The following is a 17,680-nucleotide window of genomic DNA, read 5'->3' as shown; positions in this document are numbered from 1 at the left end:
TCCTATTTGAAAACTTAAAAATATATGTAATTTGCTATTATAATTCTTTCTGATCGCCCATCAAAATGTGACATTTATTTCATTCTGTGCAGAGTTCAGAGTTACCTCTGAATTGGCAGGCATACAAGGTCTTCGGTGGCTACATCGAACACTAGGAATAATCTGGAGAGAAAATACGATACTAGATGAATGGAAAAAAGGATTGATCATACCAGTATTCAAGAAAGGAAGCAGAAGAAAGTGTACAAACTACAGAGGATTTACCCTGCTACCACACTGCCTCAAGATATTGGAAAAGATCATAGCGAAGAGATTAAGAACAAGGACAGAACATCAGTTTGAAGAAGAACAACACGGCTTCAGAGGCAACAGAGGAACAACAGACCTAATTTTTGCTGTTAGACAACTAATGGAAAAGTACTGGGAAAAAGGGAAAGATCTGATAGTAGATATGGCAGATCCGAATGGTTCCAAACACAGAGAGGCGTACAACAAGGCAGTGCACTATCACCACCACTTTTCCTTGCACTCATGGATGTAATCATTAAAGAAATTAAAGCTGCAGAACCTGGAGATTTGAATGCATTAGTGTTTGCAGATGATGTTGCCATCTGGGGAGAAAAAGAACAAGAAGTCCAAAGGAAATTAGATTGCTGGGTCAACAAATTTAAGGAACATAAGTTAACTGTGAGTAAGCAGAAAACAGTAGCAATGAAATTGAGTAGAACATCCAGCGAATGTGACCTCAAACTTCATGGAGAGAAAATTGAATGTGTAGAAAGCTTCAGCTATCTTGGCAGTTTTGTATTAAACCAGGTGAGTGCTAAATTGGAAATCCAGAACAGAGTGACAAAATGTTTCATGTTCTTCTATCAGGTACGAAATTAGTGTGGGACAAAGCAGTCCCTGTAAAAACAAAACAAACAATGTTCAAATCTTACCTACTGCCAATCATGACATATGGGTTGGAGACCTGTGTGTTATTAAAAAGAGACATCAGCAAACTGCAAGCATGTGAAATGAAATTTTTACGATCTGCTATGCAAAAAACAAGAAGAGACAGAATTAGAAATGAGTGCATTAGAAATGACATCCAAGTGACCTGTACGATGGAAGAAAGACTACACATTGCAGGGTTGAAATGGTTTGGGCATGTGCAAAGGATGGAAGAGACTAGAACCCCAAGACAATACTTGGAAATGGCAGTACCTGGAAGGAGACCTGTTGGACGTCCAAGAAGAAGGTGGCTGGACCAAATAAATGCAGACCTTATCGAGAAAGGAACAACACTGCAGGATGTGAAAGGAGAGGAACTCTATAATGAAAGGGACCAATGGAGGCATATTGTCCACAAAAGACCTAGCCGGCCCGCTGGAAGGATACCCAGATGATGATGATAATGATGATGATGATTAATTACATACATTCAAAATATAATAATAAAATTAATATTATTACTTATTTATTATTATTGAATGTTCTAGATTTTAAAAGTATATTTTCAATATAATGTTAATTTACACAGCAGCAAGATTTTGAAGATTTCAAAAATGTCACCAAGAAACTTTTAAGTCATATTTATTGTCATATTTTAATACATTTTTGGTCATAATCATCCGGTCCTTAATCATTACAATATACTTCATAACGATTACAAAAGCAAAACATCCTTTCCCAAATGCAACTGGTTTCTATCAAGGAATTGATAGGAATGTGAGAGTAAGATAAAAAAATTAAACATGCAGTTTAAAGTATTCAAAATACCTGGAGCTTGCTTTTGATCTCATTTTTTGTGAAACCAATATACTGAGCAAATTTCTTCCAGTTACTTCCTTCAGTTATCTGCAATGATGAAGCCAGTTCCTTCATAGCAAACAACGTCCACCGTCCACAGCCAACAGGTAATGAAGCCTCATTTTCATGACCAGTCTGAAAAAATCAAAGCAATATAGTGTACAGAATTTATCAGTTACTAGACTATGTTCTAATTTCTGAAGTACATTTAGTATCTGAAAACAGAGAACATACATCGTTATTTCAAGATTTTTAAAGACATTGCTTATTAAACATGTTTAATAGAGGCAACATTATCTTTTCATTACACCTCACATTATCCCTACCTTTGTGTTTCTATTAGCAATTATTTACTGAACAATATATTTAAATGACAAACTACATTTCGTATGAAAAAAAAAAGAAATAGAAATATATACAGAAGAAGCGTGATTGACTCTCGTATAACGTGAAGTGTCTAAAGGACTTTCTACTGCCCTTCAAAAATCCGAACACATGATCTTCGGATCCTGAGGCTGACTCTCTACCACTGATACCCATCCATAAAGTTTACATTTTAGAGATCACGCAAACACTATCGAATTATTTCCTTAAAGTGTGCATGTGAGTTACATAAAGTAAGACTGCAGAAGTGATGCTCCAAAAATCCCAGCAGAACATGCAGAATCGATATATGAAAGAAAACCTAACATCTCAAGTATACAGATATGTTATGTAAAATGTCAGAAATAGTGATCTTGTGTCTCAGAAATCGGAAAGAAGAAATATGTATCTGATGACAGATTATGTGAATGAGAACAAAAAAGATAAAATTTTAAAAAAATCATAAAAATTATGCAATGACAAAACTTCATTAAAAGCAAGAAATATGTGCTGGTTCACATGCATGAAACTTGTGAAAAAAAACAATTATAGAGCAATCGAAGCAGAGAACTATCACACATACGTTCATTAAACAGAGGACCTACTATAAGCTGTTAGTTAAAAATGTACAATACGACTATGCTCCTAAAAAATAAGCAAGCTTGTAGCTTTACACGCTTTGATTTCATGACCATAGCCACAGGACCTCCAATTTTAAATGGAATTCAAACTACAGAGGCGTAACTTTTGATTTCAATAATAATGTTATTTGTTTTTACGTCCCACTAACTACTTTTAAGGGTTTTGGAGACACTGAGATGACAGAATTTAGACCTGCAGGAGTTCTTTTACATGCCAGTAAATATACCGACACGAGGCTGACATATTTAAGCACCTTCAAATGCCACCGGACTGAGCCAGGATCAAATCTGCCAAGTTGGGGTCAGAAGGCCAGCGCCTCAAACATCCGAGCTACTCAGCCCGGCTTTTGATTTCAGTAATCCCTCACAAGCATTGGTTTATGTCCCTAGAGCTCACTTTTACAACAACAACACTAGTTGCTTTACGTCGCACCGACACAGATTGGTCTTATGGCGATGATGGGACAGGAAAGGGCTAGGAGTGGGAAGGAAGCGGCCGTGGCCTTAATTAAGGTACAGCCCCAGCATTTGCCTGGTGTGAAAATGGGAAACCACGGAAAACCATTTCAGGGCTGCCGACAGTGGGGTTCGAACCTACTATCTCCCGAATACTGGATACGGCAGAGCTCACTTTTAGCAATATAACAAGTCTCGGTTACTAACTGGGTTCTCCAAATGTCTGACAATAACATGCACTACAGTCAGTCCATCTATTTTAGAGACAAAAATAGCCTAATCTCCATGAATTCTGCAATTATAAACTACAGTAAAACCTCGATTATCCATTCTAATGCCCGGGAAAGGATGAACGGCTAATAAAAATAAACGGATAATCTATGCTACTAATTTTAATGGACTTTGAAGTACATAAAATACATACCATATAACCTTAAAATGCAGTGCATTAAACCCTCTTTAAAACCAAAATGTAGTCAAAGCTACAATAAAACATACTAAATATTCACCTAAATTACCAGCAGACCATAAATAATTAATTTACCTGGTGTCATTTAATCTGCTTTAAAAAAATCTGTTACTTTTTTGCACTCTCCTACAACTTATTTTCTTCTTTATGTCCATTCTGAGCTTTCTAACTACAAGAATGCCTGAAAAATCTGTATCGTCCTTTTGCTCCAAGAATTCCATTAGCATTTCAGCTGACTCCAGTGCGGTCTGAAGCGGTACGCGATTGTTTGTGACGCATTGTCCTTCCCCATTCCCCTCACTTTCACCGGTCACTTCGCAGTTGACTGCTGAATTCCCGTTCGTGCTTTTATTTACAATTTCGTCATCAGTTAAAATGTGATGCCCAGGCAATACATCGTCAGTATGAAGCCACTCCTCAAATGTTACTTTCATCCTCATCTCCAAAATGAATAATATTTTCAATAGTCTTCAGGATATCTTTGAACATCAATCCCTCATTTTCATCTTCATCAGTGAACCCATGAAAATCGTCGGGAGCTCTTCAACATCAACGTACAATTTTCTCCACGATCGAGTGATGTTCTGAGCGGTTACTAGATCCCATGATTTCTGGGCAAGATTAAGCGCTTCTTTAGGGTTGAGTTTTTTCCAGAACTCAACCATCAATGTTTCTTCGGAAAGTAAGAGACCTAGCAATTCCCGCTTATAATGCGCCTTAAAGGTTGCGATGACATGTTGGTCCATCGGCTGAATTAATGAAGTTATATTAGGTGGCAAACAGGAAACAAAAATGTTTCCATCCTCTGATATCAAATCTGTATCAATAGGATGAGAGGGTGCATTATCAAGAAAAAGGATTGCCGTTAGTGGCAAGCCTTTGGACGCCAAGAAATCTCACTATTTTTTTTACATCGCACCAACACTGATAGGTCTTATGGCGATGATGGGACAGGAAAGGCCTAGGAGTGGGAAGGAAGCAGCCGTGGCCTTAATTAAGGTACAGCCCCAGCATTTGCCTGGTGTGAAAATGGGAAACCATGGAAAACCATCTTCAGGGCTGCTGACAGAGGGGTTCGAACCCACTATATCCCAGATGCAAGCTCACAGCTGCGCGACCCTAACTGCATGGCCAACTCGCCCGGTCAAGAAATCTCGAACCCGCAGAATGAACACATGATGAAACCAAGTCCTGAAAATATCGCAAGTCATCCATGCAGATTTGTTATGACAATAATCTACTGGGAAATATTTCATCACTGTTCCTTTTTTGCTTTACAAACAACAGCTAATTTTGATTTACGGTCGCCACTAACATTCGCACAGCACAAGATGGTAACGCACTCTTTACTAGATTTGTGGCCAGGAGCTAATTTCTATTCAGCAGCTGCTAGTGTTTTACTGGGTAAGCACTTCCAATAAAGTCTAGTTTCACAGGCATTGTACACTTGACTTTGAACTAAATTGTATCTCTCAATTATGCGCTTAAACTCGTATCTAAAGTTTTCTGCTGCACTGCTGTCACCACTTAGTTTTTCTCCTTTGATGTTTAATTCTCGAATGCCATGTCTGGCCTTAAATCTCTGTAGCCAACCATTGGACGCTGGTGAGGACCCTGAGTGCCCCATCATTTCGTGAAAAATTTGTGCCTGCCTTGTTATCATAGGACCCTAATAGGTACACCTTCGCCTCTCTTTTGTTGAAACCCCGTGAATAACGCAGCATCCAGTTCTTTTAAAGATGATGCTTTCATTGTTTTTCTTTTAGTGAGTCCATGAGAACTGTCAGAACTCGCCGCAAACTGCAACACTTTGTCTTTATTCTTCACTAGGTCCCGCACTGTTGTCATACCCACACCAAACTTCATTGCCAAATTTGAGACTAGTTCACCTTTAACCGTTCGATTATATTAACTTTATTTTGTATGGTTAAAACTACATGTTTTCTTTTTACTGCAGATTTCGATCTCAACATTTCTCGGCTGTTAGAACGGAAAATAAATATTCAACTTTATCAGCCACTCTTACATTTCCTTACTTTTCACTACAGTACAGAATGTAGCCTACCTGTCTACTAATAGTGGAGGTTGACTATGACGGACCGCTAGGCTGGTTTCCAATTCCTGTGCATTGTGAAATATTTACGATACGGTAGCCTGTGGTGAAAATATTTAACCTTGACAGAGAATTATATGAAAGATCTACATACTCGGAGATGTTACAGCTACCAAATAAGTTGTAGGTATCATTCTGAAGTAGAAATGACCAGCATACCATACTCTACGCTCCAAGGGCTGGGAGAGGGCACATTACAGTACATTATTCGTTAGCAATGGAATGGATAATAAAGTTATTATTATTTAATCTCCAAAGTGCTGTGAACTTAGGGTTGTCATTTATACAAAATATACAATTTCTCTGATAAAATTCAATACACAAACGGCAAAATAGACATTAACAGACATGGAAAGATAAAAGTATGATATGATACTAATATTTAAAATACCAGATCATAATATATACAATACATATGTTACACAGCTAATAAGCAGACAATATCAAATTATATATGTTTAAATACATAATAAGTTCTGAAAATGGAAAAGTGCAGCATTTTTTATAAAATATGAAATTTAGTGGTTTTTTGAAATAGCAATTGCAAGTTAACAAATGCATCTTAAGTTCAAAAATTGCTCTCTCAAAAGCAGGACAGTTGAACAGAATGTGTCCTACAGTTTGAATGTCTTCAGTGCAGAAGCACAGTGAGCCATTTTGTGTTGGAATTTTGAATCGCTCGAAGTAAGCATTGTATTTACCATGACCTGATAGCACTTGAGTTAAATGAAAGTTGCACACTATACTGTATATTTACATCCCAGCCTACTATATACATTTGGCAAAAACAAGACTTTGGTTACTAAGCCATTTTTGCTTGCTAACCACAGTTCATTCAACGAGAGAGCATTTCATCCTTTACGGTTCTTTTGATGAAAGAAATTGGGCATTTAGTATAACTCTCTGGCAAGTTAGAATTACAAGCTTCTTTGGCTAATTGGTAAGCTCTTTCGTTCCCTTTTATGGCGGAATGACCTCGCACCTAACCGAAACATATATGGTTATTGAACTTTTGATATATTCTCTCTCGCATGTATTGCCAAATTGTGTAAGTTATATTTATCTTTTATGGAGTTCAGCGCTGCTTGTGACTCACTGAGTATAATCGCACACATATTTTTGTTTATGCACCACTTAAGTGCTTTCAATATTGCAAGCAGCTTGGCTTGAAACACAGAAAAGTATTCATTTAGTTTTATTTTCTCAGAATGAACTTCATCTTCACCCTCGTATACCACGAAGGCGCAGTCCACTAGTGTTCCGCTGCTGGAAATGCGAGAACCATCTGTGTATATTGAATGGCCGTGATCTCTGGTACATAGGTAGTCAAATACAAAGCTCATATAATCTTCTGGATGTCCGGCAGCAGTATGATGCACAGGAAGTGCAAGTTCCACTCCTTCCAAATCCTGCAGATGTATTCTGTTCTTCTTAAAGTTGACAGAAGTTGACATGCTGAGTCCTGTGAGATGCAGAGGTTCTATACCAGAAATAATAAGGGCAGCGTCAGTCGATATTGTACAGTAAGCGCGTGTGATCCGTAATACGAAACGTCTTTGAATTTGAAACCATTTCTGTTGCGCCCATTTTTTATGCAGAACATGTTCGAAAGCAGTGACACAATAAAGCACCATTGGTTTAACAGCTCCACGATATATAATCTTCAAAATTTCCGAGTTTAATCCCCAGGTGGGTCGTGCTACCATTGTCAGGCTCCTATACAATTTAGCTGCTTTGGTTTCCAAATGTTGAAAGTGCAATCTAAATAAAAGTTTGCTGTCTAACATTATTCCTAGATATGTCATGCTGTCTACAATATCTAATTCTTGGCCATCTAGTTTAACCGCCGGTGTCTCAAATTTCCTTTTCTTGGTGATTAGTATAGCTACAGTCTTAGATGTGTTGAATTTCAATTTGTTGTTCAGTCCCCACCTTAGAAGTATGTTGAGTGCTTCATTTGCTGCAGTTGTTAATGTATTTGTTGTTCTACCCCTAACTAGTAGTAACGCATCATCTTCATAAGTAATTAGCGTACAATTATCGGGAAGTTTCTGTTGAAGAATTTCGTCATAGAGTAAGTTTCAGAGACTTGGGCTACAAGCAGAGCCTTGTGGGCATCCTCGATCTACGTTTCTTGTCAGAGTTGTGCCAAAAATGGTCAGGTGCACTTTTCTATTTGTGAAGTAATTTTGCATTAGCCTATAAATGTTTTTTGGACAACCCTTCACTTTCAGCCGATGCAACACTTTAGGCCACGATGCAAAGTTGAATGCACCGGAGATATCTAATGATACTAGTAGTCCGAATTCTTTGCAATCGTAGATAGATTTCATCCCTTGTGTCACCTTATATACTGCATATTCTGTAGATTTTGATGACATAGACCCAAATTGGTTTTCATGTAAACCAGAGCCTCTCAAACGCCCAAAATCTCACGCGTGCAAATCAAGGTGCAAGAACTCCGTGCACTGTGCATCGGTCCCGCTCAGCTCGGATTTGGAGTGCTACAGAGCAAGTGACAAAGAGGGAGACAGGGGGAGTGAGCGAGATAGGCGTGGGGAAAGAGAGAGACAGCGCTATTGCTCCAAATCAAGAAGTGGGGGTCTGCCCTCTGGTCAACCAAGCGAAGTAGTCTTTTGCAACGTGCACAGTGCATGCATCAGGCGCATGCACCCTGAGAGGCCCTGATGTAAACTGTTCTTTTTCACGAAGTTTAAAATCACTCTATTAATTATAAGTTTCTCTAAGACTTCTTTATTTTTCTATTTTGCTTTATGTCGCACCGACACAGATAGGTCTTATGGCAACGATGGGACGGGAAAGGCCTAGGAATGGGAAGGAAGCGGCCGTGGCCTTAATTATGGTACAACCCCAGCATTTGCCTCGTGTGAAAATGGGAAACCATGGAAAACCATCTTCAGAGCTGCTGCCGACCCACTATCTTCTGATTACTGGATACTGGCCGCACTTAAGCAACTGCAGCTATCAGGCTCGGTAAGACTCTTCTTAACACAGGGAGTAGGCTTATTGGGCGTAGACAATTGGCAGTATATTTATTTTGCTTTCCGTGTTTAGGGATCACTTTCATTGTGGCCTCCTTCCAACAGTCTGGAAAAACACTAAGTTCTAAACATTTATTAAACAGTTTCAGGAATAATTCAGGATAATAAAGTTTGTGACTGTGCACATCCCACTTCTTTTGTAACATTTAAAAGTTAAATAATTTTACACAACATAAAATTACGTAGTAAAGAAACGTATGAAGTCTTGTCTCGAATGCCGATTGTCGGTCTATGCGTGTGTACATACAGTAGTTACTGTACGTTATGATCGTGGACTCAGGAGTCGGAGGGTCAATGTACAGTTGCTACAAAACAGAATAATGTATCAAGATACCTTGACGTCAAGAGCCGGGCTGAGTGGCTCAGACGGTTGAGGCAATGGCCTTGTGACCCCAACTTGGCAGGTTCGATCCTAGCTCAGTCCGGTGCTATTTGAAGGAGCCCAAATACGTCAGATGTACTGGCACATATAAGAACTCCTGCAAGACAAAATTTTAGCACCTCGGCGTCTCTAAAAACCGTCAAAGTGATTAGTGAGACTTAAAACCAATACCATTATTATTATTATTATTATTAGTATTATTATTGACATCAAGAGTACGTTCATTCAGTTTTGGAGCAATTTTACATTGCTTTTTAAAAAAATCGAGATTCCTTTTTGGCGACGGATAATCCGCAGAACGCTTAATCGCGGGACAAGTAATCGAGGTTTTACTGAAGTAACTAATTGAGTTGGTATGAAATTTATAACAAATTTATAACAATTTATAACAAATTTCATTCATGTAAAGCAAACATGTAAAGCAACCCCTAGGTATCTGATATGGATAAATATCAGAACATTTAAATTTAAATATCAAAAAACTGTTTATCGAAATTCAGTATTGCAAAAATTCAGTTTAAAAAAAGTAATAATGTAATCCTTTTGAGTTCTTCATAACAAAATTTCAGAGTAGTATGCCTTTCATCGAAATCATCATCATCATTTCCCTTTATCCAGCTGCAGCCAGGTAGGGGCAAATATTGTCCCTCTCCATTTTCTTCGGTCTTTCCACCATTCCTCCTCCAACACTGTGTCCCAGTCCAGGTTTCTTTCTATAATACTGCGTTCGATCGTGTCCTTCCATCTCAATCTCAGTCATCCACGGCCTCTCCGTCCTTGCATTTGCATTTCCATCACCTTTTTTGGCATTCTTTCATCACTCTTTCGCTTTATGTGCCCAAACCATATTAGTCAGCTCTATTCTATCATTCAATTTTTACACTCCAATTTCTTCCCGGATTTTATCATTCCTTATTTTGTCTCCTCTTCTCTTCTGTATCATACTCCATGTCACAGGTGAACAATGTAGTGGAAGTGGAAAATGCTTATTGAAGCCTTTACTTGTAAAGTGTGGTAATGTTTTATTTGAAACGAACTAACCTGTACAGTGTAATATTTGTAACATATGTATTTATAAAAAGTAGATTTCAGTTCTGTACTTAATGGAAGTATCCAGAAAGTTTTGAACAGGGTGTGTTGCCTTTCGTTGGTTATGTGTTCTAGAAGGCATTTTCTAACTATTCTGGAAATGGAAGATTCGCGAACGTGCGTATTCGAGAAGTTTAGTTAAAGTTCGCGACTGAAAGTAGGAATTGTGATTGGTGAAACTAGGTGGGCATGGGTGGACTCATGCATTCTGATTGGCTACTCCAAGGCCAAGGTTTACCTATATATAGAGAGCGAAGCTGCGTTCGTGATAATTCGGTCTTATCTTGGCCTGGTCTGCCTTAGTCTGTCTTGGTCTGCCTGAAATTTTACATCGTGTGCGACACTTCGCTACCGGGATGGACCACCTTCGGGTAAGCACTCTTGAATTCCGTTCCGGCTAAAATTTCCGTAATGTTCGGTTGCTATTTCGTATAGGAGTCTGACCTAGCCTAACCTAGGTTCGCCAAATTAATTATTTATGACGCCTTAGCTTTTCAGCTGGGCTTGCCTGTTTGTTTTCGAGGCATTCCCATTTCTTATTTCACTAAATATGTAGATTGTAATTTAAAATATTTACCTTGGGGTTTACCTCTGGTAGTTCAGTGTCACTTGATGTACGCTAGAGTTTAGGAGAGTACGTTCACTTCACTGTTTCCCTGAATGTACCTCCCTATTACCCTTCCAAACAAATTTCCTAACTTACTCGTACCACTGCAGTTTAAACGAAGGCCATCCGAGCGCAGATCCCTATCTCCTACCCACCCATTAGGATCTAGAAATTTCACTCCCAGTTTCCCACATACCCACTCCATAGTCTCATTTAAATCCCCAATCACCCTCCAGTCAGTATCCCTCAACTGTAAATGTTGCAAAGTTTGGGTTGGGAAGAATTGAGAGAAAGAAGAAGAAAGTTGTGTCATTAAAGTACTAGTGGGTACATCTTAGTTTTTTGAATGTGCTATTGTATGAGGTATATTGGCTCACTGTGTCTAAGCTTTTTGTACATATAATGGGTTCTACACTTATTCACATCTGGTATTGATAATATTACATTCAATATGATTGATTCATATGATTAAAACATTAACAAATATCTTACTAAAATGGTAAAAAATATACATCATTTGTTTAAAAAGTACTTGTTGTTAGAGTCTTTTTGATCATACTACACTTGTATTACAAAATGTGGAATAAGATTTTTCACTCATACACATTAGTGATAATGAGTCCATTATAGAGTCTTAAAAAATATTTTGTTGTAGAGGTATATCACAGCTTATTGGTTATTGTGATGTCAATAAGATGTAATTTCACTTTGTATTAATGTTTGGGGTATTCCACTTTTAAAAAAAAAAGTCCATTGGAGTAAACATAGGAAAAGCTTAATTAAAGGGTTAATTAAAAATATATCCTTCATTACTAAAAATACTAGTATGTGATACCTCATATGTTTGTTTTATCATGTATAAAATGGGGTTTACATTTCTGAACAGTAGTACTGTGGGTTGTTACCATCTATAATACATATGTAATATTACAATCTGACATAGCAGCCAACTGAAAATGTTTAAAGTAAAATCTAATGGAATGGGACCAATTCCTTCTTTTTACTGTTTGTTTTTCACTTTCAACTGGTGGAGTGCATAATATATGCGTGTTGTGTTAGATCTATATTATTGTTGAATTTGTTGCAATTTGTAAACTGCTGCTTTTGGTGAAGTATCTTAGTCTATGGATGTCGTTAGGAAATTGTTAGTGTGTCGTTGCTGGTTGAATGGTGACTGTTGCAAAATGAAGCTCATTCGAGGTGCCATGCGTCTTAATGGAATTTAAATTTGCACTTTATGGTAATGGCATGAAGGCTTCTGTGTGTTGTAGATTAATTATCTACAAGCAGAAATAGTAGGTGTGTAAGTTGGTGTATAATAAAGGTGTAGAAGGTAAGTTATATGTTGTGTTACTTACGTTGAATGTTGAGACTGTATGCTTTGCGTGGCTGCCTGTCGAGATCTGTTGCGTGTTATCCTGGGACTGTAGTTAGTGGCGGCGGAGGGGAGGGAGGAGGGATGGGTGGAGCGTTTGTGACGGAAGCGGGGATGGAGGAGGGGAGATCTTTGAGCGGTTCATTTGTATGTGTAGGTTGTTGTTTGTTGATTCTTTTTTAAATAATGATCTTTTACTGGGCCCGAAAATGAAAGGTGGGGAGAGGAGACTTAGACCCAACAAAGAACTATACCAGAAGACAGAGGAAGTCGTCGTATTGATGAAAAAGCGAAGGCTTCAATTTTATGGACATCTACAGAGAATGGACACCAACCGACTGACAAAAAGGATTTTCAGCTTCTTCAGCCTAAGGAAGACGGAACCGAAATGGTTTCGGGAAGTAAGGGCTGACCTGGCCAGGATAGGAGTAGAAAAAGGGGACGTACTGGACAGAAACAAATTTAGACAAAAAGTGAAGGAGTTCAAGGGTTTCCAGGAGACTGGGGAAGAACTTGTGAAGAAGAAGAAGAGAACCTACACAGAAGAACAGAAGAAAGAAGTCAGTGCAAGGATGAAGAAGTACTGGCAGAATGTGAAGTCAGGACTGGTGAAAAATAACGTAAAGACTGTAAAACGTGGTCCATAGATGGCCTGAACGATAATAAATAAAATAAATGATCTTTTAGGAGGGGAATGACTGTGTTAAAAAGAACATTATTTTTGTCAGTATTTTCATTTAAGTTGAAGTTTGGGTTTGTGTATTGGTCTAGGTTTATGTAAAATTCTTCTAGTATACTGAGCAAGGGGCTTTTTGAGAATTTGCATGTCATTATTGATACTTGTAAATTTATGTTCTTGATCGTTAATGTGTTGTCCCATTGCTGAAAAGTGTCTATGCTTGACAGCATTTACGTGTTCATTGTATCGTATTGAAAAACTTCTCCCGGTTAAGTCCTACATAGCTGGCTCTGCAGTCATTACATTTCAGGTGGTAGACTCCTGAATGGTTGTATTTATTTATGTTGTTGACTGATTTGGAGTTATATAGTAGGTTGGTATTGTTACGTGTGGTTATTATCAATACCAGATGTGAATAAGTGTAGAACCCATTATATGCACAAAAAGCTTAGACACAGTGAGCCAATATACCTCATACAATAGCACGTTCAAAAAACTAAGATGTACCCACTAGTACTTTAATGACATAACTTTCAACACTTGATTTAATTGAAATAGTCACCAAATGTAACCTTTCATATGTGATGTTTTTATAAATTCTTTTTTTGTGTGTCAACTGAAGATGATCCCTGAGGGATTGGAACCGGTACTGACCAATTTAGAGTAAATAAACTAATGTATTGATAAGGTGGAGATTTTTTACTTTCTTTATATCTAAGTGGTATGTTCCGAGCTGTCAGCGGAGAGATGGCGTGGAATGACATTAATAGACGAATAAGTTTGAATGGAGTTTATAAAAGTAGGAAAGATCACAATATAAAGATAAAGTTGGAATTCAAGAGGACAAACTGGGGCAAATATTCATTTATAGGAAGGGGAGTTAGGGATTGGAATAACTTACCAAGGGAAACGTTCAATAAATATCCAATTTCTTTGAAATCATTTAGGAAAAGGCTAGGAAAGCAACGGATAGGGAATCTGCCACCTGGGCGGCTGCCCTAAATGCAGATCAGTATTGATTGATTGATTGATTGATTGATTGATAATTGCTTTTTACGTTGCTTTTAACCTACTAAATTGCATTGTACAACTGGATTTGTAACTAGATGTATAGTTGGTTTGAAGTTTGAAACTTGTAGTGAAGCCATTATCAAAGAACCTCTAAGATATGTGTATCACGGAGCTTATAGTTCGTAAGTTGCAAGTTGGTGGATTTTGTTTCGGAATGTATTTGTATAATTTCACTTGTAAATAATAATTTTCAAATTTAAGGATCACGGCGAATTATTTCGGAAACCGCAACCTAAGCCAGGTCCATGTCCTCAGTAGGTCGTAGTTCCTACCACCTTCCTGGTTTATTGTCCACTAGTTGGCCCTACTGATATTTATTATGCTGTTGGCGGAGATCCGCGTAGTTCAGCTGATGTTTCGCTGAGTGTGTAGTGTTTTCTGACATTGTGTAGTTGCTCTTACTTCCCCCCTTATTGTGTTTAGTGCTTTGTTTTGTGTAACCACTGTAGTAAAGTTACACTCCACAAGAATTTCATTTTGGGTGCCTGGATTGATCCTCATTCTCATTCTTCTTTGTCATTGTCCAAGTTTCTACTCCGTAAGTTGTTATGTGTACGTAATACCTCTTGTACATAGTTTTCTTTGCTTCCATTGGCACATCTTTGTCCCATAACATGTTTCTTACACTATGATAGAAACAGCTTCCAGCTTGAATCCTCTTACTAATCTCAGCATCCAGTCAAGCATTCTCCATTAATTCATTCCCCAGGTATTTAAACGTCTTCACTATATCCATGGGCTTGTCCGCAAGTCTAGACCTTTCCCTCCTTTCAGCCCTATAGTCATAACAAGAGTTTTACTCTTTTCTACACTTATTATCAATCCACATTCTTCGATCTTCCCATTCACCACATCCAACTTTTCTTGAACCTTCATGTCCTCTTCTCCCCAAATTACAATATCATCCGCAAACAACACGTTCATTTCTCTTCGTCCATATGTTACTTTTGCTTTTCTCATGATGTCATCCATTACTATTGTAAACAGGATTGGCGATAGGACACTTTCCTGTCTCAGCCCACTAGTAATTTTGAACCAACTTGTCCTGCCACTTGTGTTTGCACTCAACTACAACATTCCTTGTACATTGCCATGATCATTTTTATTAATCCCTGTCCAATTCCTTTTTGCACCAGACTGCCCCAAACTTTAGTCATGGGAAACTGTCATATGCCTTTTCAATGTCAATGAATGTCATCACCATATCATTCTCATACTCCCATTACTTTTCCATTAGTTTTCTCATAATTAAAATGGGCTCTATTGTTGACCTTCCACTTCTGAAACCAATCTGATTTTCAACCCTCAACCGTATCCTACTTTCCAGTATCCTCTCCATTATCTTAGCTTCATGGGATATCAGAGTAATTCCCCTGCAGTTCTTCAATACTTTCTTATCACCTTTCGTGAAAATTGGGATGATTATTCCTTTTTGCCAATCCTCAGGGACCTCCTTATTCTCTGAGACAATCCTGAGAACTTGATATGTCCACTGCAGGCCTACAGCTCCACCTGCCTTTATCATCTCCACTGAAATTTCATCTATTCCCGCAATATTTCCATTCTCCGCCTTTCTTACTGCCATTTCAATTTCATTCATTGTAATTTCTCCATCCATTTCTTCATCAGCTAACTGCCTTTCCTGGTCGTCCATTGTAAGACTGTCATTAGTTCTCGTGTTCAGCAACTTCTGGCTTTATTATTATTATTATGCTGCCTTTATCCTTCAAACACCTGGTGTTTACTTGATCTCTCTTTTTGTTTCTAAACAATACTTTGTTGCTGCCCTGCATATCATCTCTCAATTTCTGTATGAATAAGGCCCAGCATTTCCTCTCTTCTTCCTCCACTACTTTCTTGGTCAAATTCTTTGCCTCTACATATTTTCTACTTTCTTCAGTCTTAGATGTTTTCCATGCTTTCCATGCCATTTTCTTTTCCTTCACTTTAATCTTTACACTATCATTCCACCAGTGTGTCTCTTTGTCTTTCACATTTCCTGATGTTTTACCACATACCTTTTCTGCTCATCCAACTAGTGCTTCCTTAAATCTTTTCCATTCATCTTCAACATTAACCATCTCCATTCTGGGTACCAAGAGTATTACTTCCCTTTGAAATTCTTCTTGTATGTTTTTTCCCTTCAACTTCCATACTTTAATTCTTTTCTCTCTTCTTAATGGGATTTTTTCACTCCCACTTTCAATTTTCCTATCACAAGTCTATGACCTCCATCAAAGGCTTCTTCAAGTATGGCTGTAACATCTAAAAGGTTCTTCCGGTGTTCTTTCTCTATGATTATATAATCAATCATGGTCTTTCTTGGTCTATCCTCCCAACCATACCTTGTAATCTTCTGGCTGTTCTTCTTCCTAAACCACGTGTTTCAAACAATCACTTCAGAGTAGTATGCCTTTCATACCAACTAGAAATATTAAATATGATTACCTTATGGAGATTGAATTCAAACAGCGGATCCTTTCCCGATGTAACGATTCGTTCTACAATCACCTTTCCAAATGTTCCCCGCTCGACATTCACATTTGGTTTGAATCTGAAAAAACAAACACCAAGTTACTATACATTAGAACATTAACCAACAATGCTACTTCACAGAAGAACCAAAATACAAATTCTCACACATTACTATCATACAATGTGTAGTGAACATTAACAACGAAACTACCAACAAAGTATACACACAAGCATCATATAAATGGAAAATGACATTATGAACACAAAGACATGAGCAGAACATCTTACTAAGTTGAAGAAAATTAAGGATAGTTATATAGTTATACTTTCCTTCAAAACAATAATTACCACCACCACTAGTTGAAGAAACAAGATACCATACTTAAACATCGTCAAACTGTATTTGGTTTACATTTTGTTTTAAAAATGCGAATTATCCAGAAAGATAGTTCTGATAGGCTATTTAAAGAAAATAGAATTGCAATTCAAAAATATGTTATACTCATTGGATTCTTCACATTTTTTACTACTTTTCTTTGCACCTTCAACCACTATCAAGGAACTTCACATATCAGGACCTTTTTAAAATAGGGTATATATAGGGGTGATGCCACCTGTGATGTAAACTATAATATTGTATTATAACTTAATTATAGCATAAAAACATATAAAAACCCTTTGCTGTCAAGTATGGACAGTAGATGGTGGATATTCGCCAGTTTCACATTCCTTGCGTTCAATAAACCACCTCGCAGATGGCTAGTTCACCTGCATACACCCCAGCATCAGTGGGTAGGGTCTGACACATCCCACTCTGACGAGTCTAGTGTCAGACCTAAGACGAAATGCTGGTTAATAGAGCAAACGCCTGAAAAGCCATACATCCAATTTTTGATCTGATGGCTAGTCATTCATTGTGCTGAACATAACACATACAATACGATTCAATACAACGTGATCATCTCAAATCAGTGTAATTAGACCGAACATGGATAAAAGTATTTGGCATTATGTGTTCAATATATGACTGTACTTGGTCATACCAGAAACTACTGTCTGTTTATGTTTGACGCTCTGTCATCCAGCTATATAGCCAGGAAAAGT

General features: G+C 37.8%; 1 protein-coding gene across 1 annotated transcript in view; it reads right to left on the bottom strand.

Moving 5' to 3' along the window:
* Positions 1 to 17,680, bottom strand: part of LOC136875527 (uncharacterized) — a 161,383-nt gene that overhangs the window by 40,306 nt on the left and 103,397 nt on the right. The window contains exons 6-7 of the mRNA XM_067149075.2: positions 16,550 to 16,655; positions 1,765 to 1,929 (exon numbers count right to left, since the gene is read on the bottom strand). Of these exons, the coding sequence (XP_067005176.1) occupies positions 1,765 to 1,929; positions 16,550 to 16,655 (271 nt within the window). The remainder of the gene's footprint in view (positions 1 to 1,764; positions 1,930 to 16,549; positions 16,656 to 17,680) is intronic.

Source organism: Anabrus simplex, chromosome 6 (genome assembly GCF_040414725.1).
Source record: "Anabrus simplex isolate iqAnaSimp1 chromosome 6, ASM4041472v1, whole genome shotgun sequence".
Classification (NCBI taxonomy): domain Eukaryota; kingdom Metazoa; phylum Arthropoda; class Insecta; order Orthoptera; family Tettigoniidae; genus Anabrus; species Anabrus simplex.
This window is presented reverse-complemented; position numbering and strand designations above follow the sequence as displayed.